The following is a 27621-nucleotide window of genomic DNA, read 5'->3' on the forward strand; positions in this document are numbered from 1 at the left end:
AAAGAAAGAAAGAAAGAAAGAAAGAAAGAAAGAAAGAAAGAAAGAAAGAAAGAAAGAAAGAAAGAAAGAAAGAAAGAAACCTAATTGTAATTACAAAAGGAAGCCCAAGGACAATGTCAGAGGATCAATTCATTTCACCCAGCCATGCTCATAATAATGAGTACAGAATAAGAAACACCTGAATAGTCGAGTCCTAATGCTATTACTTGTTTTCTTAAAAACAAAAATCAACAAAAATCTGGTAACTTGTCATTTGCCATGGAATCTACTGATGAAAGCTGAGAGTAGCCATTTAGTGTAGCATAAGCAGTGTTGTAACTTTTAATATAACTAGGAGATTTATTTCTAGCTTCTTGTTTGAATGGCTGTGAAGGAAGTAGCATTTGTTAAAGGTAGAATAATAATAACTAACATCCATGAAGAACTGCCTATGGGCTGGCACTGAGTAACACACACATCAAGTGGCTGTGGTTTGATTTGCCACAGCCTCCTAATTAAGTAGTAGGGTTTTTTGTCCTGATAACTTGGAGCACACTCCCAGTCCCAAGACTTTCCTGAACAATCCTTTAATCTTTACCTAGTAGACTGGCAGATATTTGGACCAAGCCCCAGAGCCTTTAGGGTACCACATTTTAATAATTTGTGGTGAACAAAGTAAATGTTGTAAAACCAGACATTATGAAGCAAGGACCTAGTTGAGTATGATGGATTTCAGGGAAAGCCAAAGAAAAAAAAAGGCTGAATGTTGTATGGGGGTATTGTCTCCCCCACAGAACACAGGTATCTATGGTTCATGGCTCATTCTAAAGCTTTGCTTGAAAAATGACTTTTTAAAAAAGTGTACTCTTAAGGAATGTCCTTCAGGCAGGGAGGAATTTCCCTTGCTTTTCTATAGCATCTTTCTAAGAGGAAGCAGAGGTATTGAGCTGTTAGACAGTTGCTCAGTGTCTTTGTGCTTCTGTGACCACGTTATGGATCTAACACATATGGGATAAATAAACTGTTTTCATTTCTTAAAGCACATGGAAGGAAACAAGAAAATTACCATATTGCTTTTTTTTCTTTTTAAAGCTATTAAAGAGGAGAATCCAGTTAGAGCAAATAAAAATGATTACTGAAAACAGATTTTTTTTTTTCCCTTTTCTAGCCTCTTACTGAGCAACAGCAATATGGCAAGACTTGTGGCAAACCAGTGTTTTGATGCACCCTCTTTTGTTCTTCTTCCATAGGGTAATCCCTACATGTGCAATAATGAGTGTGATGCGAGTACCCCTGAGCTGGCACACCCCCCTGAGCTGATGTTTGATTTTGAAGGAAGACATCCCTCCACATTTTGGCAGTCTGCCACTTGGAAGGAGTATCCCAAGCCTCTCCAGGTTAACATCACTCTGTCTTGGAGCAAAACCATTGAGCTAACAGACAACATAGTTATTACCTTTGAATCGGGGCGTCCAGACCAAATGATCCTGGAGAAGTCTCTCGATTATGGACGAACATGGCAGCCCTATCAGTATTATGCCACAGACTGCTTAGATGCTTTTCACATGGATCCTAAATCCGTGAAGGATTTATCACAGCATACGGTCTTAGAAATCATTTGCACAGAAGAGTACTCAACAGGGTATACAACAAATAGCAAAATAATCCACTTTGAAATCAAAGACAGGTTCGCGTTTTTTGCTGGACCTCGCCTACGCAATATGGCTTCCCTCTACGGACAGCTGGATACAACCAAGAAACTCAGAGATTTCTTTACAGTCACAGACCTGAGGATAAGGCTGTTAAGACCAGCCGTTGGGGAAATATTTGTAGATGAGCTACACTTGGCACGCTACTTTTACGCGATCTCAGACATAAAGGTGCGAGGAAGGTAAGAGAAAATCTGTCTGCCTTCAATGGGAACGGGTGTGTCCAAAGAAAATGCCAGAGTGTCTCACTGCTGTAAAGTAACATTTGTCAATTTCTACTGCAACATTTTCTTCAGGAACTCTAGTGTAGAAGTAGGTTCCGAAGGTATTCTAAGACCCCGCATCCTCAGCAGTAATTCGTAATCCCAAACTTGCTGTCACTGAACCTGGCATGATTCTTCAGAATTTAAATAAAAGTGAATTTTAAAAAGTAACTCCCTGGGTCGGGAGGTCCTTTTAAGTCTTTAAGGCAATGAAGCCAGGGGAAGCAAAACCATTTGCCCTATAAGGAACTGAAAAACTAGAAACACAACATACCATTGTTTACAAACGCAAAGCGGGTATTCAACATGGTACAATAGTCAATTTATGTTTTGTGTAATATTGCACAAAAAAATCTGGAAATTCGAGTTGTATTTCTTTAAATTTATTAAATCAGAATCAATAGCATATAGGAAATATTTGTTAAATTGGGACAAGCTCTACTTTTCATGTTTCTGGATATTATTTTGTCAAAAAGATACACTAGCATTTAAAATATAGACCTGAGTTGGGCTCCCTTCATCTTGTAGATCAATAACAAATGGACAGAGTTTAAACACATTAATTAAACACAGTCAGGGATAGCTTTGGTTCTGATAATATACTAGAGACAGATTTGAGCAAATTTCCGAGAATTTTGAAGATGTTTAAATGAAAAACTTCAATAATGAGACCCAGAACCACCACACAGAGATTTTCAACCAGCTTTTTAAGTGTGGTATGTTATCAAAACGACCACCTGATGGGAGTGGAGGCATGAGATAATGAGTGGGAAAACTAAAGGTAAGAGCAAAATATCTAGCAAATGGAAGCAAAGGGAAAGGCAAGCAAAGAAATAACACCCCAGTAAAAAGGCCAAGATATCTTTAAATGGAAATATATGAGGATAAGAATATAAATAGTCTATATCATGTAGGTTTAAATATTTACTGATAAAATTCAAACAGATAAGGCAGGATTGATTCACTTTATTGACTGCCAGCATCCTTTAGGCATCCCAGTTCTCAGAAACTGGAGAAGTGTTGAGACTTTCTGGTCTGTCAGAGATTTGCCTTACCTATGTGTGCTGGAAGAAAGGTCACTGCTGGTAAGGTAAAGACCATAGTGGGAACACAGAATGGAGTGGTGGGCTTGACCGTAGTGTGGTGTCAAAAGTTTCAGAGTCTTAGCTGTGGAAAAGTAGCAGAAACTGGTGGCCATCTACTCTCAGCTTTTTCTAGCTTCATGTTCCTCATGGAAGAATCAAGAGCCTTTATCTGCGAAGGTTTTCCTAAAACTTTTGAACAAGGTCTTCGTGGTATATAACGAATATGTCTTTAAAGCAGAACAATATTGAACTTGTGAGTTCTAAGCTGTAGAGGATAGTTCATGTATTACTAGCAGGGTACATGACAGGGCAATATGGAGCTGTTGCCTTAAACTTGAGTTTGCTATTTATAATAATACACAGCAATTATCCTTATGAACATTTTAGCAAAAGACTATTAGCTTCCAGGATTTATTCTTGGGGATGTATGATATATGAAAATAGTTGATATTGATATTATTAACTATAGCTTGCCACAATGAAGTAACAGATATTCTATTCATCTACATGAATAATGGTAAAAAATTAACAAACTAAGATTTGGATTTTAATCCTAATCTACATTGCTCGGTAGATTCATCTAGGTCAGTTTCCTTGCAGTTTAAGAAATACTTAATCTGAGCCCAAATTCTTATTCCTCCGCTTCTCCAAATACCTTTATTTGCCACTTGTAAAAAAGGCAATCTTCTGAAGCATTTTGGTTGGGAAAAACCTATTGCTGATGCTTATTTTTGTTATTAGTATTCATTTTGTTTCCTCTAATAATTTAAAAGAAAGTGTAAAATAAACCTGAAAGCGAAAGGCATTTTTATGCATTCTCAGCTGCTGTCAAGCATGCCGTCTTCTAAAGGTGGTGTGTTGGAAATGTAGATCCCTTCAGATCTATCACATTTCTTCCATCTCCCAGACTAGTCGTGTCCTCCAACTGTATTTCAGTGGTTCTGAGGAGTTTGGAGGACTCCCCCCTCCTTCCCTGGACTCAGCTCCACTGTCTTTTCTTGTTCACCAGTCAACTGTAAGCTGAAGAGAAGCAGCTGGGCAAACGAGAAAGGTCCAGTAGAGGTGAGCCCCTTCCATAAGGTCTTCTTCTGTCACCTCCAGACTTTGTCCAAATCCTCAGGGCAGAACTGATGCTGGCATGTACTGCACTAGGCACCAGATGGCTGGAGTATTTTTGTCTTAGGGGAGGGACTAAAGAAGCAAGGTCTGATGGCTCGGGCGTATCTCCAGCTTTTAAGTTATGTAAAGAAGATCTGCTGATGATGGAGCCAGTGAAGGGAAATGTTGAGCTATAGTCTGGTTCAGGGGCCTTTCAGCATAGAAGCTGATCTAATTATTTTACCCTTGAAAGTTTCAGTAAGATTAATGATCTAGATTGTCTTTCTCTTATATAACAAATCATCTATAGAAGGATTAAATATTAATTGATGATCTCTAAAAGAAAGTTCTAAAGTTTCCTTTTCAAGGATCCCATAAATGTACACTTTTCAAAATACAACTGAAGTTCTTGTTCCTTGCACCAGCCCCCACCATCCCATGAAATGATTGCAACATTCAATATGACTTTACAGGTCTATATCTGATCATGATAATGATATTTTTCTACCCCCACCATAATGTGGAAATTGACATAAGTTATTTTGGGAAAGTAGAATGGAAACCAGATGTAAACATCCATAGTATAGGGGACAGAGAATTCAGAATTTTTTTACCTTGAAATCTTAAACTGTGAGACAAAAATAGTTGATCTTTGCTTGAGATGACTGAGCTTGTGAGATTCAATTCTCCATTTCTTTGCCCATGTGTTTGTTTTATACTGGCTAGTGTTGTTTGATGGAAAAATAGTGTTTTCATTGACATTAGACTAATGTAGCATTTATGTTCTTTTCGGAATGTGACACATCTGATACCTATTTTACTAGTAAGAAAAAAGTGTAATCTCATCATAAAAAATTTATTTCTCTTTTGCCACATACTTATTTTGCTTCCATTTACTCCCTTCATTGTGTTTTTATTAAGATAATGAAGGAAAAAGAGGCAACATGGCTGTTGGCAATTTCAGCAGCTCCGTAGTACTTACATTGTTCAATAAACCTAATAATCTACATGGACTAATTCTGACTTATGGATGTCCTGCTTCAGTAAATCAGGGTGATTTTCTCCAGTGAATAATAGACGAGTGCAGTGTGCCAGTACCTTAATTAAAGAGCGGCTCTCTTAGTCTTGATCTCATTTTAATTTACAGGGTAATACTACAATAATATCACTAATGGAAGGTACATTAAAGGGCATCAAGTAGCATTAACTGTATTAAATTATGGTACTTATGTTAATTAACTGCTGAAGCAAGATGGTTCTAATGGCCAAAAAGGTCATCTAATGCATAAATAAAATCTACTCAGATGAGGGGTGAGAGGAGAAATTAGAAGTAGATGTTTGTTCTGAACATCTTTTTATACAGACAGGGGGTTAAACTCAAAAGCTGTTAAATATAGATAATGTCCAAAATATTTTCTTAGTTACACCATTGGAAGCTTTGATTTTTAAGTATTTTGTTTCCTTCTAAGCTTTCCATAATTAAAATAATTGAAAAAATGAACACTGTATTTGTCAGCTGCATAGATTTTATGGAATATAAACTCAACATTATTTATTGTTTTTTTGAGGTAAACAGTTTCAAGAAAATAATGTGATTTAATGTAATAATTTGTAAATCTGAAAGACAAATGAATCTTTAGTAATCTACTCATTTATTTTTAAGATACGCTATCAGCCACATATCAAGTTACTGATTTTAGCCATAAGACAGTGGAAATTCTATTTTAACAGTAAAAACTTGAAGAAAGTGGCCTGGAAAACTCCTATCAACATCTTCAGTATTTACCCTTTAACAAAATATTCCTAAAGGTAATTATTGGTCATTTTTTCTCAATGGTCATTACACATTTCTTATCCCTTGCAGTGCCTCCTCAGGCTCCATTATAGGCAATTGACTGTCATAATAGTGAACAGTATTTTTTCCTTTTTCTACTTCCATTGTTTACCTCCAAGAAAGAAGCCTTGGAATATTAGCACAGAAGTTTCACTTCAACAAACTTTTTGGTGAGATCTTCACTTCATGGCTGCCTGTGCTCAGAATCACACTTCCCTGCCTAATCCCAGGACCTGCAAAGGGCCAAGGCCAGAGCCACTATGACTAGGTGCCAGGAGTGAGGCAGGCCCCCAATGTCGCTCTCAGGAGTCCAGCTTCTACGTGTAAACCCTTATTCTTTGAATGTCACTACCTTTGTAGTTGCTGTAATTAGAACAAGGTGAAGCTGACATCATGTTCTTGAAGCACAGCTTCCACGCGGTTAGTGCAAAAAGATGTGATGTCAGGTAAAAAAGAACACTTGGAGAAATGCAAAAGTATAAAAGCAGTAGAGTACTTTTTAAATTTCTGGAAAAATCTGTGTAACCACAGAAGTGACTTGCTAATTAGAGAAGGCTTATCAGTTATTTTGAAGGTTCCCTAAGTCTTTTTCACAACCACAACTGAAGTAAATCTGAAATATTTACTTTTTACCTCTTAGGTAAGAGGCATTCCACAAAAACACTTTTTAAGCATTGAGCCTGGCCTTTATTCTTTTCCAATTAGTCTCAATTACTGAGTTTGGGCTTTACTGCCACTTAACAGATTCTGTTTTTTATAACACCTTCTTGCTTTCTGTCATCAATAAATACTTATCCTCCACTCTGGGACAGATGCTGGCTTTGATGGTAGACAGATGAAGATGCACCAAGCATAGTCTCTGCTCTTAAGGAGCTGATATCCAGAAGGGACACAGACTTTATAAACAACAACAACAAAAAAATGATGATAATGTGGGTTAAGCGCTTTTACTGTGTGAATATTCAAAGTGCTGTGGTAACAGAGAAGAAGCTACTAATGTAATCTGGAAAGAACAGTAAAACCTTTGATAAAGATGTGACATGTATGACGTCTTGAAATATGGGTTTTATTGTGCCAAGCAGCCAGGGGACAATGGATATCCTAGGCAGACAAATTATACCTAAAAACAGCACAGCATGTTAAGGAACTCCAAGCAGTAAGGAAATGATGGAGTTAAGAGTCCTGAAGATGCCCTACCATCTTCTCTTTATGGATCTTCAGCATGTCCAGGAAGCTGAAGGATTCCTACGTCTTTCTCTCTGGGTCTCCTATGTCATAAGAAACCCAAAATCTTATGGAGTCTCCATATTAATTGACTGCAGGTGAGGAACATTTTTAAGGCAATTGTAGTAAAGGCTATTCTGGTGTAATGGTGCAGACTGGAGAGCTATAATATTGCTTAATTGTGGAGCAACTATAGCTCCAAGCCCTATTTCTCAAGTGGAGAATCCAGAAAAGCTTTACACATTCCACAGGAGCCATCATATGGTAGTGGTCTCAGATTTGCTTACAAAGTCAGTAGAACTTGTTGACCGGTCATATTTTGGGGAAGACTTCTTAGTGAATTGGATGGTGGGGTCAAAACTAAAATAGGGAATAAATACTGAAATAGGCTTTTAGTTAATTCATGATTTAGCTAGTTAATTTATTGTGCCATTTCAAGTAGTAGAAATTCTAGTTAAGGATTTGAAAATACTTGTCTAATGTTGTAGAGAGAGATTTGAGCTCAAATATAGGTTTGAGAATTATTACCTTATATGTGATGGTGGATGTTTTGAGAATCAATGATATTGAGGATTTTTTTTTGTTCATAGGTATAAGTGACCATTATAGAACATTTACAGAATCCTGTGGAATATTACTATGTAAAAGGTAATTTCTGAAGGAAATCAAGAAATAATCTGAGAAAATTCAAAGAGAAGGGATTGAGTTAATGTCATTCTAATAGTCCCCACTCATATTTGAGTAATAATCCTTTAAATTTGTATAGCATTCAATTTGCAAAATTCTTGTCAGGTACCTTATTTCCTTTAGTGCTTACAGGACACTTGTGAGACAGGTGTTGGTTAACCCCATTTTGCATAGGCGAAAACTCAGGACCAGAGAAGTGCCATGACTTTTTCTTTAACATCACACATAATAAAGTGGTAAAATCAGGTTTTTCACGACAAACCTTAGGCTTTTTCCAAACATTATGCTCTTACAGTCACGCCAGCCTGAGGTCAGCTCAGTATATGTAGAAGACCCCCAAAATTCCCAAAGAAGCCATCTTTAAATAGCAACAGTGAATCAATACATCTTATGACTCTGCCCATCTTGGAATGTTCTGGGAGTCACACTCCATGGCTTTTGGCTCAGTGTTTTATTACACCAGGCTGCTCTGTGTTTATCTGAACTCTAACTTCTTACTTCATTTTTATCAACTTTCAAATGTGTGATCGGGTTCATTTGTCACATTGTGTTAAGTCTAGGTGTTTAACTACTGAAATCAAATTGTGGTGATAACTTCTTATTTTTTCGTGGGGAGACAAAAATAAGCTGAATTTTCTAAATGTTAATTTTTCTCCAATATTTCTTCATAAACTTTTAGTATGTGCACCTGCTTTCAACTAATGGGCATCATCAAACACTAAAACAAGTCATATGTCTTAATGGATGAACTTGGAAATGGCCAACTACTTTCGCTTATTTTAAGCAAGTTCATACTTCAAGTGAGGGCAATGTGTTTTTCCTTTTAACTTCCACCTGTAAGTCCACATTCTCTCTTCTGAAACTATTGTGAATAAATGTGCTGCCTCTTTCATATAATAAAATTTTGTAAGTTTGTAACCAATGATTCTGTCCGCCAGGTCCTTTTTTCAAGCTAAATGGATATTAAACCATTCCACTAAAATTTAATTTACTCTCCTTTTAAAAGGCAGAATGAAGTCCAGTAAACAAGAGTATTCAAATGAAAAGCATAGTAATCATAATTAAAAATTAAAAAGCAACATAAAATATTGCTACTTAACTCCAGTGGAAACACTTAGAATAAAGACTTTATGGTATGCACCCATCGTAAGTGGACAACTGAGGGCCATTCTGATTTGGGGCATATTTTTAAAATCCATTAGAAGATCTTGAATTATAAAGAGAATATATGCATAAGCAGCTCATTTTCCTCTGAGGTTTGTACTATTATAAGGAGAGAATGTATCTAATAATTCCTCCATTTAAATTATGAAATTCATTAGCACGCAGAAAAACAATCCGGTTTAGGAGCTTGTCTCTTTATCCTTAATTCCCTAGTGCCATAGATTTTTTAAGCTAGTGGGTCATTACAGGAAAGATGTCTCTTTTTTTTTTTTTTTTTTTGACGGAGTCTGGCTCTGTCGCCCAGGCTGGAGTGCAGTGGCCAGATCTCAGCTCACTGCAAGCTCCGCCTCCCGGGTTTATGCCATTCTCCTGCCTCAGCCTCCCGAGTAGCTGGGACTACAGGCGCCCACCACCTCACCCGGCAAACATAAGGTTATTTAAGCAAAAGACCACAAAATGGATAAATAAAATAATTTCTTCCCTCATTTAACTTAGCATTTGTAAGGGAAGCTACATTCCAGCTACATCTGCATGCCCAAACAATGGAAGGCAGGAATACACCAACTTCTGCAGCCCTGTTTTTTATCCTAAATCTGTGGTATACGTCTTCGCAACGTCTTGCTGTCCTTCTGTCCCTAGGATCAGAGTTTTTTCATAACACGTTAGGAGATGTTGGCCATTGTTTGATACTTAGTGTAAGAGTGTTTTGGGACCTATGTGATCAATGGTTCAGTAAAGAGACTATTTCCATTCATTCTCCAAATAAATACAAGAACAAATGTGTTAATGTCATGAATTTTATCACAGTAATTTGATTGTTTGGATTGATATATTGATTCTGTTGCAATATGGGTCTATATTTTCAATTCAATAAGCCACTTTTAGAACTAAGTATATTAGTTTAACCAGAAATGACTGCACTGCACAAAAACTCATGGTTGCTATTTCTACCTCCCTTTTATAGGTACGAAAACTACATCTAAACAAGGTTAATAAATAGCAAAGGGGAAAGGAAAATTTAAAAATTACTTATGTTGGCATATAAATTTATTTCTGAACTCCCCTTAAAAAACATTGAAAAAATGGATGGAAAGGCTTTAAATATGTGAAACAGGAGCCTCACAAACCCTACTGGTCCAGAATATTATAAAAGTAGGGTAGTTACTACATTGGCTCTTTCTTGCATTGTGACTGGTACCTAAGACAACTGATATTGTGCTATAATTATATTTAGAGAATAGAGGACAAGTCATTAGGATTTTAAAATCATTGTCTGTCTTATTTTAGAAGGAAACATTGGCTAAGAGACAAGAGAAACAGATTCTCACTCTGGTTGTGCTAATAATTCTTTGTGAGCTCAGAATAGGTCATAGTTACCATAATCAGAGTCTTCTCATCTACAAAATGAGATTTTTATACTAGTTTACTGTTTCTCAGAATGTACTCTTCAAATAAAGTCCAAGATGGTCAAAAACATTTGGGATGTTTTTGATCCCAATACTTCCTTCTATGAGAATCACAACATATATTCATATATTAAAGACCCTGAGGTGTCCTACGGTAAAGAAACATTTCTATTTTATTGAAGACAGAGCCTCTAAAACTTACTTAGTCAAAAAACATACTAGTACCCCTAAACAACCAGTATTCACAGAACTCATGTAAGGGTAACAAGGTGTCTTCAAGCTCCAACATTGTTGGACTCTTTGTAAGACTGAAGGAAATACATGAAAACATCGTGTGTGTGTGTGTGTGTGTGTGTGTGTGTGTGTGTGTATGTGTTTGTGTGTGTGTGTTTAAACTATTTGCAGTGCTAAGAACAGATTGATTTTTCAAGCAAGTTCCAACTTTAGTCATCATCCTCCCTATATTACTGCTACTTTGGGTGAAAAAGTGAGACTATCTTAGAGAAAGACTAACCTCAGTGGAGAGTATCTCTCATTTTTTTTTCTTTTAACTGTCGCTCTAATTTTTTGAAACTTGGAGTACTATGCATCTTTGTTTAAGAATTATAGGAAATTAAGTACTGTATTGGAATAAATAGGGATTTTTTTGTTTTGTTTTTAAGCTAGTGAAATTGTGATAGAAGAGTCAGCAAAGATGTGAAAAATGAAATGCCAAGTGGTACAATCTGGTGTATTTTGTAGATAAATGGAGATGCTAAAGGATTTTTATTCCTCCCGTATGTAAGCGCCTCAAACTCTAATTACAGCAATGAGCTAAAATCATGCATTTAAAGAAAAATAAGATTAACCAGTATTTAATATATTCTTTTTTTTTTTTTCATTTGCTTTGGAGGATATTCTTGAAACCACAAGCTAATTTTAGTTAAATGAGTCTTGCCTTTCTTTTGCTAATTAAGACTGTTAATGAATAACAAATCAGAGCCCAGTAAAACTAAACATTGTATACAGCTAAGGAGTATCACCTTGTCCAGGAATTGTATTTTTGGCCTGGCTGCTTTTACTCATTTGGTGCCACCAGAATATCAGGGAAGCAAAGCTGTTATAACATATTAGTGACATCCATGTGTAATTATAGATACTCCAGTGCAGCTGGGAACAGGGAACAGATGGGGGAAGGGTGGGCCAAGAGATGATGGGTGGGGAAAGTCTAGGAGGTCAGAGATTTGGCAGGTTGGAAGGAGATAGCATCATGAACTCCTATATTGGATTTGTATAGACAGGGTGTATGCCACATAGAGTCATAGCATTGCAAAATCGTTTCTTTTAGAACTGAAAAAAAAAAAAAAAAACATAAAAATAATTTAATCTAACTCCTTTTTCAAATGTGAAACAGAATGGTTAAATGAATTAGTCAAGGATGACACTGTTGTATAACTAGAATTTAAACCCAGATGGAACTTTCACTCACTGATCTGCGTCCCATGCCTATAACTGGGCCTGGTACCTATTAAGAGTTCAATAAATATTTATTGATGGAATGAGAGAATGATCAGAGTATCCTTCTGACCATCATGTAGAGGACCATTCTGAGGACGGTTTTCCCATTAGGTATGCTATGGCCACCTCTAAATATTCCCCACACAAGACTGCAAGGGAATTGGAGCTTAGCCCATTGTTTTTGGTTATGTCACTTCATCCAATAAACCAGATTGCAAAGCTTCAGGCTTTAACTAATAGTCCAAACTTAAAGAATAAAATATATCTACTTCAGATAACAGAGTAATATATGTACTCAGGTTAAATGAATACCGCCCCACTCAAATACACACAATTTCTTTTATTATATGTTTGATTGGTCCTTTTAAGATCAAAAATTGTGACCCATAATCCCTTTCCTGGATGAGGAGAAGTCCATGAAAAGGAATGAACTGCTCGCATTCTCAAGCAATATTTAGTATAATCGCAATATCACTATACGTCCACGTCCCAAGGTTGTCTTCAAATGATGTTTGCTTCTTGAGTTTAGCAACCAAGGAGTTTTGAAATGCTACTTAAAAACCTTACAACTTGTAAATGATGTCTTTACATATTGATAGGTTCAAAACTGGGGTTTCAAAGAGTTTGAGCTGAGGAGACATGGAAACAGGCAGTGATCAAACGCAACTATATACATGTATCTGCTGAACTATATACATGCATCTGCTGAAACTTTTATGAACATATGTCTTGATAAAAATAATTGAAGTTCATTATATACTCTTAAGTGGCAAAATAGGATTAAAAATATTAATAGTATGAGGCTAATTATGAGAAGGAGGAAAAAAGAGAGAATGAGACGACACAAATATAGCTAGCTAATACTGGTGGAATTGTGGGTAGTTTTTATCTAATTAGTTGTGATTTTCTATTTTTTTTCTTTTTACTCATTGTATCATCAGAAAAAAAATAGTTTTTAAAATTAAGTTAAAATTCAGCAAAGTTATAGGATACAAAAACAACACACAAACATGAGTTGTGCTTCTATACAGTAACAATGAATGATCCAATAGGAAATTAAGAAAACAATTCCATTTACAATAGTGTAAAAATAATAAAATGGTTAAGAATAAACTTAACCAAGAATCCAAAAGTCTTGTACACTAAAAACTACAAAACAGTGCTGAAAGAAATTAAAGAAGACACAAATAAATGGGAAGACATCCTATGTTCATGGATCGGAAGTCAATGTTGTTAAGATATTAATACTACCCAAAGCCATCTACAGATTTAATAGAATCTCTATCAAAATACCAATGATGATATTTTCAGAAATAGAAAAATCCATACTAAAATTCATATAGAATTTTACGGAACCTGGAAATAGCCAAAATAACATTGAAAAAGAAGAATAAAGCTAGTGGCCTCACTGGGGTTTTTATGTTGTTGTTCCTTTTTTTTTTTTTTTTTAATTTCAAAACTTACTACAAAGTCACAGTAGTCAAAACCGTGTGGTACTGACATAAAGACAGACATACAAACCAAAATAAACCCTCACATATATGGTCAAATGATTTTCAACAACATTGCCAAGACCATTGAGTGAGGAAAAGACAGTCTTTTCAACAAATGATTCTGGGAAAACTGGGTAGTCACATGCAAGAAAAACAAACCAAAAAAGGAAGTTGGACCCTTACCTTACATCATATACAAAAATTAATTCAAAATGCGTTAAAGACCTAAATGCAAGAGCTAAAACTATGCAAAGCTAAAACTATGAAACGTTTAGAAAAAAAGCAAAGGGAGAAAACTTCATGACATTAAATCTGGCAATAATTTCTGGATATAACATCAAAAGCACGGTCAACAAAATCAAAAATGGGTAAGTTGAACATCAAAATTAGCAACTTTAGTGCATCAAAGGACACTATCAACAAAGCGAAAAAGCAACGCACAGAATGGGTGAAAATATTTGTAAATCATATATTTGATATGGGATTTTTATCCAGAATGTATAAATTACTCTTACAATTCAACAACAACAAAAACCTAATTAAAAAATGAGCAAGGGACTTAAATAAACATTTCTCCAAAGAAGATATAAAAATGCTTAATAAACACAGGAAAAGATGCTCAAGATCATTAGTCATTAGGGACATGCAAGTCAAAACCACAGTGAAATACCACTTCATACCTGTCAGAATGATTATTATTCAAAAAAATAAAATAATGTGTTTGGAAAGGACATGAAAAAATTGGAATGTTTGTGCTATACTGGTGAAATGGTACAGACACTGTGGAAAACAGTGTGGCAATTACTCAAAAACTAAACGTAAAATTGCCGTATGATCCTGCAATTCCATTCTGGGTGTATATCCAAAAGAAGTTAATGTGGAAGCTTGAACAGATATTTGTACATCTCTGTTCATAGAAGCATGGTTCGCAATAGTCAAAGGTGGAAGCCACCCAAGTATCTATCGATGGATCAGTGGAAAGCCAAAATGTGTTATATACATACAGTGGAATTTTATTCAGCCACAAAAAGGAAATAAATTTTGATGCATACTACAACATGGATGAACCTTAAAGACATTATGCTAAGTGAAATAAACCAGTCACAAAATAACAAATATTGCATGATATGCAACTTAAATGAGTGTCCTAGAGTAACCAAATTCATAGAGATAAAGTATAGTGTTTCTGCCAGAGGCTGGGGGCAGATGAAAAAGAAGAGTTCATTTGTAATGAGCACAAAGTTTCAGTTGGGGAAGATAAAAAAGTTTTGGAGATGAATGATGATGATGGTTACAAAACAATGTGGAAGTATTTAATGCCACAAAACTGTCTATTAATGATTAAAATAGTAAATTATGTGTTATGTGTACTTCAACAAAATAAAAAATCAGTAACTGCACAAACAATACTCCTTGACTCAGCAAAGTAAAACACAGAAATTCTGACATATATCCATGTATCTTTCTTCTCTGTCCTTATGAAATATTCTAGTCTTTTCTCACTTTTAATGTTATTCTTGGTTTTGAGATGGAGGAAGATGTTCAATAGGTTTCCAGGTTTGTATGGGTCTTCACGATGAGGGGTCTAGTTGGAGGAAATAGGATGTGAAGCTCCTTGAAGCAACAGAAAATAAGTGTTAGAGAAAGAATTTGGCCAGAATGTAACTAATCAAAGAACATTTCCTGTGTATAGGAACGATGAAGCACAGACAGGAAGGGAGCTTAAGGGGCAGATATTTTAATAGTAGTGGAGGATATTTAAAATCAGACTGAGTCTTGATTTCATACTATAGGTAAGCAATTGGAACCACTATAGGCCCTTGCAAAGTGGTCTATGTTGGAGATAATGCCAATGTTAGAAAAAGACTTAAAAGATTGTGTTACTCTCTGTGCATAAAATAGTTTGGAAGAGGGACATAATTGACTGTTGAAATAACTTTCATGAAACATGAGGGTTGTGGATAGAGAAAGGAAGAAGTAAATGTGAAAAGTAGGTTTTAATAATACAGAAAGTAGGTTTGCCCCTAACATTTGCAAGGTTGGGGAAAAAAATAAAAATACGAGCCCACATACCATATGCCTAAATATGTATAAAATATAAACTGAACTACACCACTGTTTGACTCATGTTTCCATCCTGAGTCCCATAGCTCACTCCCCACAGTATGACAAAAGGGGCTATCACCTCTCCCGAGCTAGGTCTGCTGCTGCAAGCCTGAGCTAGAGGAAGGTAGAAGCTATGTCCTTGACCCAAGACTCATAAGTAGTAACTGGATCTACATGAACTTGGTATGGAAACTTACCCAGGCAAGCAGCTAGGAGGCCAAACCAGGAAATTTATCCTCTTCCATGATTCACTTCTTCCTTCCAGGATTTCCAGGTAGTTGTAAGCACCTCCCAAAATTACACCAAGATTTCTTCTTCTGGCAGTAACCAAGCATGTCCTATCATGCTGACTCTCCTGTGCCCAACAACTACAAGCTGTGAACTAAATATCAAAACAATTACTTGAAGACCTTGGGGAATGACCAGACACAGGCAGATACCAAAGGGGAGATGATACTTTAAAGAAAGGAAAGGTACTGGGTGAGTTTCCTTTTTTCTGCTTTTCTCTAAGGACCTGCAGGCCAAAGTCTGTGCCATGTATAATGGGGAAAAGGAGGTGCAATTAAAGCCCAGATGGAAAATCCTATTTCATACTGCCTTGAAAACCAGACAACAGAGCTGGGGCAACCAAAATATGAAGCAAGAAATATGAAAAAGAAAGAGCCAGAAGCGAGGAACTCCAAATACTGTGTATAAACTCTGCCTAAATTTCTGGCTAATCCCTCAGATGTCAATGTATGAGCCAGTCTCCCAACAGCCCAGCTAAAGCTGAAATAACTGAACTGAAATTTCAGCTGCAATTGCAGAAGAGACAGAGTGCTCAGTTTGGATTTAGTTACATTCCCTGCCTACTAAATGAAACAAAGTCAATATTCTTCAGGAGAGCACAACAGAATCCAGAGTCTTTCAAAAGTATCATTCACAATGTCCAGATATAATCCAAAATTACTCAAGAAAGAAAGAAAACATAAAAAGATGACCCACATTCTAGAAAAAAAGATAATAAGACTAAACTCAACATGGTCCAGATGCTGGAATTAGCACACAAAGATTTTAAAGCAGCTACTATGCTCATGGATATAAGAAGGTATGCTTTTAAAACATGAAGATATAAAATATCTGTAGGGAAATAGAAATTATTGAAAAAAGTAACCATATGGAAATCTTAGTACTAAAAAAAAAATCTTAATTTTCAAATCAAATTTCACTGGATGTATTTAACAGTAGATAGGAACTGACAGAAGAGTCGGTGAACTTGAAGATCTGTAGAAAGTAGCCAACATGATGAATAGCAAGAAAAAAGGTAGAAAAAATGAACCAAGCCTCAGAGACCATGGGACCAATATCAGAAAGCCCAGTATATGTGTAATAAGTGTTCCAAAAGAGAGAAAAGAGGGAATGGAGCAGCAAAAATAATTGGGGAAGCAATGTTAAAATTTTTCCAAGACACACAAAGATACAGCGGACTCTAAGCAACATGAATATCAAGCAGACCCCAGGCATATAATATGCAAACTACTGAAATCCAATGATAAGAGAAAATCTTGAAAGCAGCAAGAGAATAAAGACGCATTACATATATGCAAAAAAAAACCCATAAAATTCTCATCAGAAACAATCACGATCAGAAGACAATGGAACAATGTCTTTAGAGTGCTGAGAGAGAAAAACAAAACAAAACAAAACTGTCAACCTAGGATTATATATCCAGTGCAATTATCTTTTACAAATGAAAGCTTATTAAATATATTTTCAGATAAAAGCAAACAAGAGAATTCATTAGCAGCCTATCAGGCCAAAAAGAGTGATACCAAGTGAAAAATTAGAATTTCAGGGAGCAATGAACAATATTGGAAATTGAAAACATAAGGGTAAATCTAAAAGACTTTCTTCCTCATTCTTTCTTTAAAATACATGTTACTATTGAAGGCAAGAATTATGACACTTAATTGTGAGGTTTATAATATATATAGGTGTAATATATAGGACAGCCACAGCATAAAACATAGGAAGAGGGGGTCCATGGACCTCTGTGGTTTATGTTCTTGCATTTAACATGAAATAGTAGAATATTGACCATAAATAAATGATGGAAAATTAAGGATATATATCATAATCTCTAGAGAAATCACAAAAAATAACAACTCAATGAGGAATGTCTCAAAAGTCCTACACAATCAAGCCAAAACTATACCACCCAAGTTCAGGGGAGGGAAGACGCACCATTACGTAAGTAATCTGCCTAGACATCTACTTTTGATGATTTGGGGTTTCTAATGTTTTTGAAAAGCAAAAAGCCAAAACAACAATGACAAGAAACAAGTGCAAGCTTAGGTTTTTCTTCTCACCCCTCTTCTCCTACTGCCAATCACTGGAGCTTGCTGGGCCCTGAATCTTCCAGCGGAGATTGGAGAAGTCCAGAGGTTGAAGGAGAGAGGTTGAGTTTCGTGTTCAAGTCCCGCTCCCATAACTTGTATCTGCTAACTCTGTTACCAAAATTTAAAAAAAAAAATTTTAATAACAGAAAGAAAAAAATTGTGTTTTCCTGTTTTTGACGTATGGGACTCTCTAAAGTCAGGGTGCAGAGCAATGGCTGCCCTTGAAGAGGCCCATGTTCAAAAGTAGTGAAGGATAGAAGAGGGAGATATATGTATCTATAAAGTTTGATCAAATTTTTCATACTCAGGAACCAGACTGGGTAGTGGTATCATTAATATTATTTTCGGAATTGAGAAGGTTATCTATTTGAGCCTACATTGAGCTCATATTTTAACTTAAAAAATGTAGAGAGGAGATTCAGTGATAAGTATTTGTTAGTGAATGTATGAGTAAATTGGCCTATAGATGATGTACAACTACACAAAATTGCTATTTTACATCTTAAAATTTCCATCCAAGTACAAGTATTTCTTTAGAAATAAACAAATGGCAACAATTATTATCTTTACCAATTGCAGCTCCAATATTTCTGAAGGACCCCAGAATACCTAGAAACTATTCTCACACAGCGTCTAATCCTGAATGCTTTCAGCCATTGATAACTGGTATTATAGTCAGCTGGAAAACTCACCAATAGTATAACCACAAAGAGTAGGATTCCGTACTTAGAGGCAGAAGCCTTGGTCAAAACTTTAAAATAATAATAATAATAATAATAAAACACAAAGAGAAAACAAAGTAAGAAACTTAAAAAAAAAAGGAAATATGATTTTGGTTGGAAAGTATATTACAAAAATATATTGTTTTTCTTTGGAAAAGTGTTTTTAAAAAAATGAAAGAAAAAAGGAAGTGGCATTTTTGTGGGAAATTCTAAAGGTGCAATAGAGCTCTTTAACAGCATGGTACAGTATTCTACACTCCCAGGAAGAGCAAGTCAGTTGAGAATCCCATCCACATTCACTTTAGGACCATTATTATTGCCCACCTTGCTGACTATGGATGGAGGAATACAAGGATGCAGCATATAACCCTTCCTGGTTCAAAGCTAGACCTCCGGCTCCAGTAGGGGCTCTCAGATTCTCTATGGTTCTCAGATCTTCCCACTTCTCAAGCCATTGTTAACCTGGGAAATTAGCAGGTTACAATCTATCAGACGGGGCTTCCTCTGTGTTCCAGGGTGACCCATTTAAAGGAAGTGATGAAGCATGCTGGAAAGTGTATAGTGTTAATATCAAAGGAGACTCTGGCAACCAAAGTGTATAGTGCTAATATCAAAGGAGACCCTAGCAACCACCTTCTTAACCTCTGCACTAAATAGGATTTAAAATATAACGATCCTATAATGTATAACATACACTTATATGAAAAATATTCCAGAGTAAGTGAGAAATATACTGTAATTTAAAAAGGAAAGGGTTTCATTTGGCAAATAACTGTAACCATTTAATTAAATCTGTTAATGCCATGCAGACATTTTGCTATTTTAGTAACAATTTATGTTTGTGGACTAAGAAAGAAAAGAATAAGCAGTTATGTTTAGTAAACTAGAAATGACTTTGTTAGCTTTGTGAGAACATGATAATTGGTAGGAATATAAAGGGGTAAAACATTATTTAGCTGGGAATCAGATCACGTGAATTCTTATCCCAGAACTGTAACATGGAAAATAATATCTACCTACTTCTCTTTCAAGAATGTAAAATATAATACAAATAAATGTAAACTCTTAAGTGTTTTGTGCTTAGCGTAATAGTTCCTGGCAGCGTTCCAGTTGCTAGAGATACAAAGATGAAAAGCCAGAGTCCCTGTCCTCAAGTTGCTACCATCTGGATGAGTTGACAGATACTTCAAGAGAAAAATTATAAAGCATCATGGTTTGTACAGTGATAAGGATGTGCATAAGTTACTGTGGCAACAGCAGGGAGGAGGAAGAGCAGCAGCCCAGACCTCTGGGAGGACAGACGCTTTCTGGAGGACATTCTGATAGTCTCAATTTCATCAAGGTTATTTCTAACAATTATCTCCATATGTTATATTAAACTAAATGAAATTCTCATTATTAATCATTTTAAATGGCTGATTATCTAATGGTTGAAAATATCTTTTGCCTTATTTTAGTACCAGATCTGTATATACACTTAGAAAGACATATTTTATTTCTCCTTTCCCTAAGATAGGCATATCCAAAAAACTGATTCACAGTGGAGGTGGTTTCAGACACACAGAAATATTGAGTAAAATGTGGACTTGCAAGACCACATGTTGTTTAATGAGACTGAATGAAAGACTCAATTTTCAATACAAAGTTAATGCTGTTTTCATTAAATATAAATGTTATTTATGGAAAACAAGAGCCCTGCAGAAGCAAAAGAATGCCTCTCAGGGTTACACATTTTGTATTTGTTTAGCACTGATGAGTTTAAACCAAGAGGCTTCTTTGCAATTTGATTATTTGCTCCTTTCCTTGATATTGATTATTCTATCAGATTTTTCTACTAACAAAAACATATATAAATATTCCAGTATTATTATACTATCAAAATGAGATGCCAGAGGAAATTACACACCACAGTTAAGTTTTTGATACAAACTAAAATCAGAAAAAATCAAGTGTAGTTTGTTAATGAACTCTGGTTTACATAGAGAGGTAACAGAGAGTGGCTTTCAGGCTGACAGACCTAGGTTCAAATCCCAGCTCCTCCATTTGCTTACTTGATAGACTTTAGAAAAATCACATAACTTAAACATCTCAGAGTCTCAGTCCCCATCCATAAAACATACAAATACTATCCACATTTGCAAGTTGTTTTCAATTTTATTAATGTCTATAAAAAGCAAGTACATATTAAACTAAGTAGTGGTTATTACTATGAGGCTCAGGAATGGTAGCTACAGTGAATATTATGACTCTGAAAGTAGCTTGGGGCCAGGTGCAGTGACTGTAATTCCAGTGCTTTGAGAGACCAAAATGAAAAGATTGCTTGATGCCAGGAGTTTGAGACCACCCTGGACAACATAGCAAGACCCCATCTCTTATAAAAAAGAAGGAAGTTTTGTTTTATTTTTAATTTTTTTATATTAGTCTCACAACAACATATTGGCTCTGCCAAACTTAACCACTAATATTTTGTCTTCCTCTACTAACTCTTTCCACTTTCCTATATTGATGGACTGAGTTTATATTTATTCTGCTATATAATTCATATCCTATTGTACTGCCATTAATGTGCACTTATCTGTCTTAATTGTTTCCTTCCTCTTTAAAGACCTCAGCAGCTTAAATTTATCATTACCATATTCCTAGAGTTCTCTATTGGTAGAGATTCCCATGAAAATTAAAACTGGGAATTACAAAAGGGGAAGGGCAAGCTTAGTTTTCTAAGATTGGCTTCTTGAGCCCTGGGTAATGAAGTTATATTATACCCCATTTCCTCTGGGTTGCAGATGTGCATTTATCCTCACCGATGATGGATGGCCTACTTTGACATTTTGCATGGATGGCTCTTGAGAATGAAAATCATACTTATAAAAGATTCATTGGCTCATTGTACAGTCCTAACATTGTCACCTTGACACACAGTGACAGCATTGTAATATCTATTGACCCTGTTGGTCAGCACAAAAAAGGAGAATATGTTTCAGGATCATCTAACAGAGAAAAAGAGTTTGGGATATCTTTTTCATAGAATGCAATAACTAATGAATTTTTAGTTCTATTTCTCTTCTGATTTCAGGAAAGCTGGTTTTGAAAGACAGCAAAACCCTTGTGTGCTGGGGAGGTTAAGAGGTCACCAACTTAAGAATCACATCCAGTTTAGAGGTGAATCCATGAGTTGTGAGGGAACTGGAACAGAGTTTCTGCAAGAAAAGGAAAAAATTATGTGAGTGCATTGGAGTGGACAATTTACTAAAGAAGATAGGATAAAAAAGAATTATGTATTAATAAATGACATTAAAAACCCATTTAAAATTAGTCACTCTTTATAAGTGACTTTTTGTTTAGTAGTCCTATTTTATATACATTTTATATTGAATATATTCTATTTTAAAAGCAAAGTAGACTTATTAAAATAAGCATTTTGCTGGGTTTAGGAATAACTTATAATCACTTTGACCATTTAAAAATAAAATGTGACTAACATCAATTTCTGTGGAAATTCTGACATACAAATATGTTAGCCCCCTGAATTAAAGAAAAAGTATGACTGAAGCATTAATAGAATGATAATTACAGAGGCATTACCATAATCATAAGAGGAATGCCATGGTTCAGATTTAACTGCTTTGCACAAATAAAACAGTAAACTATAAAAAATGTAAAACATAAAGGAGGCCTCTGTACATTGAGATATGTGTCTTTGTACTCAACTAATTAGTTGCTACTGAATGTTTTTGCTTTGCTCAGTGGCATGTGGTACATAAATCATTGCAATATGTTAAATGCAAATGGTTGTTAATAGAGAAACCATCTGCTCCATGCTGGAGAGTTTGTTAAAAAGAATGTGGTGAACCTACTTTGGATAATGTTGAAAAACTCAAATGCCAAATTTCTAAAATGAGCTGCCTCTGTTAACCCCAACATTACTAATACTCCCCTGGCCTTTTAAATTCTCCAAGTTCATCACTAAAACACTCGTAACACAATCTGTGCTGTTTTAAACAACCCCATTGGCTATTTCTAAAGGCAGAATATCCTACAGAGGTATCACACCACAGAGACCTACGGTGTTCTAAAATTGTGTTCAGGGATTTAGAATGACCAATAAATAATCAAACAATCCTCTCCAAAACATCTTTGCTAACATGGATAAGACACACTCCCTATCCCTGTGCCTCCTAAAAGCTATTCCTTTGCAGCTATAGATCACTGGTAAGTTGCTGGCTGATGATGAAATATCATGGGTATCATCAGTGTTTGCAACCTCCACCTCTTGTAATCTACAATACTGTATTTCTTCAAAAGATCATCAGTGCAGAGGGGAGCCATGATTTCTCTCCCAACATACTTTATTAGATGTTGTCACATAGTTTCCTAATAATGTCTGCCAGACTCACTGGTGACAGTATAAAACATGGGAAAATTAGTAATAGGACAGGAATCAGAGCCTTCATAATTTCTAATGTCACACTCCACTTTTTGGCAAAACGGGAATGTTCCTTAATCCTGCCCTTTCTAATCAGCTCCTGGTCAAGGCTGCTGTCAATATATTTAAGAGCAAGCTGCCATGATGATCTATTACATTAATATCCATTGGAGGTGTGCTCACACGATGCAATACCCGAAACAGAACCTTGGCCATGAGAGAACAAGCATAGAAATTAACTATGGATGAAGATCTTCAAGCCCACAGTTTCTCTGAAATCAAATGCAAGGTATGATTATTGGCCTACTGCTATCTTGGCTTTCTTGACCCTACTTTTTTTTTTTCCCCCTTTCATTCCCCACTCCTATTTTTGGCTTTTACAGTATCTGATTTAAGACTGTGCTTTTGGGGATTCGCCTGCAGAAGAAAAGGCTGCAGGAGAGCTCATTAGCCCAGCAGACGCTCTATCCCTGAACGAATTATACAATGAAAAGCTGCTTCTGAGGGCCACCAAAAAGAGCCAGGGCTTTGTGGAGACAGGCAGCCCTGCAGTGCAATACAAGCTTTTTATTTGTTAAAAAGGAATTTTGTACTAAAAACATTTCTCTTTGTTTGTTCTCATGAAAAAAGGAGCCTCCTGAAGGCTGCATGCCTTTGATGACTCCATTTTAAAATGAACACTTGTCAGTTTCCAAAGGGGGCTGCTGCACTTGAAAGTTACACAAAACCATTCCGAGATGGAGAGAGACTGGCACGATAATCAGACAAGAGATACCTGAAAGGCAGAGTTCTGGCTGTGAATTTGAGAAGCTGGAATATTGAATTAGATTCTAACAATGATCCTGAGTCTTTACAAAGCCCATGTTTTAGACTTGGAGCCTAGAAAAAAAAAATCTTACATTGTCTAATTACATTAGTTTATTGAGCTATGGTATCACTTTGGTTCCCAGAATGCCACTTTAATTTAATTTAGATTTTGTTACTTCTTCCCCTCCAAAAGGAAAACTTTACCATAGAGGCATATTTATTGTTTTTAATGCTTATGTTTGGAAACATTTACTAATTTATTTTCCCACTTAATTACAGGGAACAGGAGGATTGATTCTTTAAACCTACAGATGATATTTACCAAAGTTTTTATGGAAATAGAAATGAAAAGTTTCTTTGATCTAAAATTATGATCTGATTTTTCTTGTTGGTTGGTTTGTTTTGTTTTTATTTTAGGAGAGGACAGGGCACCTAGGGAGACATGAAGAGCCAACAAAAGCCAGCTGCATTCATCAACCTTGAGTCTTTTGTGTAGGGAAGTGCATTTGGGTCATTGCTGCCTTCTTGGCAGAATCCTTTGGGGCCTCCCCAGTATACTTGCTGATATTTAGTGACACACACACCAGCAGGGAGGGGATTCAGACACATTCCATCTGTTGGTGTTTTAATTTTTTTCAAGTCTACTTGATGAAGTGTTTGTCAGCAAACTTGTCGTTCTGTTGTATTTGTGAGTTTTGGGCACTGTTCTTGGGCCCAAAGATATCTCTGTGATGCAAAACAGAATTTCATAACCCTCCCTTAATACCTTTTTTATACTGTCAGTGTCCTCAATTCTAAAACATTGTTCTCACTTTTATTCTGAAACTTTTTGGGTCATAAGGTTCAAGTTGTCTAGTTGACTGACAACAGTGTTTATTTATCCTCAAAGATAAGGTTAATTTTTTTAAACCTTGCCTTCTCCTTTACAGTGTGGCATTCTGCTTCAAAACAGCAGGAAAAATGTTGATTTCTGAATAAAACGTCTAGTTTTCTTTAAAACAGATGAAAACTATGTAGTTTATTTTTACTACCAGGAAAAGCATAGCAAATATTGATATCCCTGGAGTACTTCTAAAATGTCACTTGTAATAGTTTTGTCTTTCTAAGAAGGATAAGACCCAATAATTCCAAGAGATACTAGGGATCACATTATGTTGTAGGTCTGACCATGAAAATCTCTCCAAATGTTCGAGTTTGTCTCATTTATTTAACTGGGAATTTAAATGCAGAGTTCCAGAGCTATACGGAAAATCTGGGTAAAATCATATAACTGATCTCTACCCTGCTTGATGACAGAATCAGTTACCAAAATAGAGAAGAGCTAACATTTGAAACATTATAAGCCGGAAGTACTTACTATTAGCTAATACTTAGAATAACTGACCCTTATTATTCTTTGTGTGAATCCAAAGAGCCCAAAGGGTTATTTTCAAAGTTCTGTGGATTATGCTGGAAGGCAGTGTGCTCAGCAGGTCACAAGACAGGTGTGAGCCACTGTGGCACAGAAGTTACAAACATAGCAGCAAGGGAGAGCGGGTTACTTTGGCTGTCTCCTTTGAAATGGCATTTTTCTGGGATAGGAATTTCAGATGGCATTTCATATTATTCATGACGGCAACCCCTCAGTCCAGGACCATTGTTCTAAAAACCCACCTGCAGACTGATAACTGGCCCTCATCTTAAACAGTCTGAATGTCACCCACTGTATTTTTGTATGCAGCCTTTGCAGTACCTTAGAGATTCTTTTACCTCAACTAATCCCCATAAGAAAAATGTGCTGCCTGCCCTAGATTTTCGCTGTTTTTTTCTTTTTCTTTAAAAACTTTCTGATTTGAAGGATTTTCATTCCTAGGTTATGTATCTGACATGGTGAGCAACACCCTCTTCTCATTTCCAGACTGAGGGTACATATAGTCTTCTCAGAATTGAAAGTGTTCATTAGTTCACTTGGCAGAGATTGTATAACTTAAGAATCTATTTTCTGAGAAGAGATTTCCTTCAGGCCCCAATGTATCAGAAAAGGTACAGTTATACCAACCAGCAACACACACAAAAGGCACACCTGATAAGCCTCAATTTTAGTTGGGGTCTGGTGTCTCCCTGCCTGTGTGGCTGACGTGTTGCAGTCTGATTTGCCCAGGCATTGCAATTTCTATAGATTTCAAAAAAGGAAAAATGTAGGAGACTAAGAAATACTGAACTACAGCCAACAAGAAATGACTGAAGTTTTTCTCCATCAGTAATACAGCTCTGGAAGAAGATTGATCGCCGATCACTTTGGAACTATGAGGAAACTGCATTTCTTTGGTTCTGGGTGTGGATTTAGTATATCAGCTGGCGAGAGGCAAAGTGGTGTGTGAGTGAGCCATTCTGATACCCTTTAAGACTGCAGGTTGGAGAAAAAGACCATTCATTTGAGGGTAACTCAGATGCAGAGTGGGGACTCAGCAGAGAACTGTATTCCAGGTAGTCGCATGGACATGACCCATGCCCCTTTCTAGGATGGCAGCTTAACTACATAGGTTCTGGTGGCTGTTCTGGATTTAGAATACATTTCTCTCAAGGTGCACAAAAATCTGCTATATATTTAGATTTTTTTGGCAAGTTTTAAAAAACTCCTCAGAGATGTCAAAACAAGTGAAAAATTTATATCCAAGATAAAATGTTCAGTAGCTAGTTTAAAAAGGAACTTTGATCAAACTGAGGGGACCAGAATAGCATTTGGAGGTTTACTGCAAGGCACCCCTTACTTAACGCATTCTTTCAAGATTGCTTAAAGATGACTAATCTTGCCCCTATAACAGCCAGGACTTTCTTAGTTTGTATATGCATTTCTGAAGAATATGCACATAGTAGGAATTCAAAAAACAGCAGCTGCATCTTAGTTCTTTCACCTCTGCCATGATCTCTTTTCTATCCTAAAAACAAACAAATGAAAAATCCTTTTTGTGGGGACATGTGCTGACCCAGGAAAACAGTGGTGGCAGAAGCAGCTAGAGCATGTTTTCAGGATGGAAGGAAGAGGAAGAGGAAGGGAATAAAGAACAAGGCAAAGCAAGCAGGAGGAGCAGACTTCTAGAATGACACAAAAATGGTCAGAGTAAGGCTTCCTATCGCTTAATGGGCATCTTTGTAGTCATGCAGACTGGATTCAAATCTGTCTCTCCATCATTTACCAGCTGTGTAACTTGGGTGACGACTTATCTCTGAGCAATAGTTTCCACGTCAGTAAAGTGAGAATAATAACTGGCCTCAGGCTGAGCATGGTGACTCACACCTGTAGTCCCAGCACTTTGGAAGACCAAGATGGGAGGATTGTTTGAGACCAGAAGTTCAAGATCAGCTAGGCAATATAATGAGACCCCCGTATCTAGAAAACATTAGAAAAATTAGCTAGGCATGGTGGTGGGTCCCTGTAGCACCAACTACTTGGGAGGTTGAGGCAGGAGGATCTCGAGTCTAGGTGATCAAGGCTGCAGTGAGCCGAGATTGCTCCACTGGATTCCAACTTGGTCAACAGAGTGAGATCCTATCTCTTAAAAACAAACAACACTGCCTCATGGGATTGTTGAGAGAATTAGCATATAGTGTGCTGCACTTGGTGGCTAGTACATACATGGTAAGAATTGTTATTTGTCATGATTTATCTGTGTTAGTCCATTCTCACACTTCTATGAAGAAATAGCCAAGACTGGGTATAAAGGAAAGAGATTTAGTTGACTCAGTTCTCATTGCTGGGGAGGCTC

The 27621-nt window shown here is 36.3% G+C and overlaps 1 protein-coding gene across 4 annotated transcripts in view; it reads left to right on the forward strand.

The window, feature by feature from the left end:
* Window positions 1-27621, forward strand: part of NTNG1 (netrin G1) — a 354079-nt gene that overhangs the window by 185774 nt on the left and 140684 nt on the right. For all 4 annotated transcript variants that reach the window (XM_025366053.1, XM_025366062.1, XM_025366082.1 and 1 more), the window contains exon 3: window positions 1230-1870. In XM_025366053.1, coding sequence (XP_025221838.1) covers window positions 1230-1870 — 641 coding nt within the window. The remainder of the gene's footprint in view (window positions 1-1229; window positions 1871-27621) is intronic.

The sequence above is a fragment of the Theropithecus gelada genome, chromosome 1 (genome assembly GCF_003255815.1).
Source record: "Theropithecus gelada isolate Dixy chromosome 1, Tgel_1.0, whole genome shotgun sequence".
Lineage (NCBI taxonomy): Eukaryota > Metazoa > Chordata > Mammalia > Primates > Cercopithecidae > Theropithecus > Theropithecus gelada.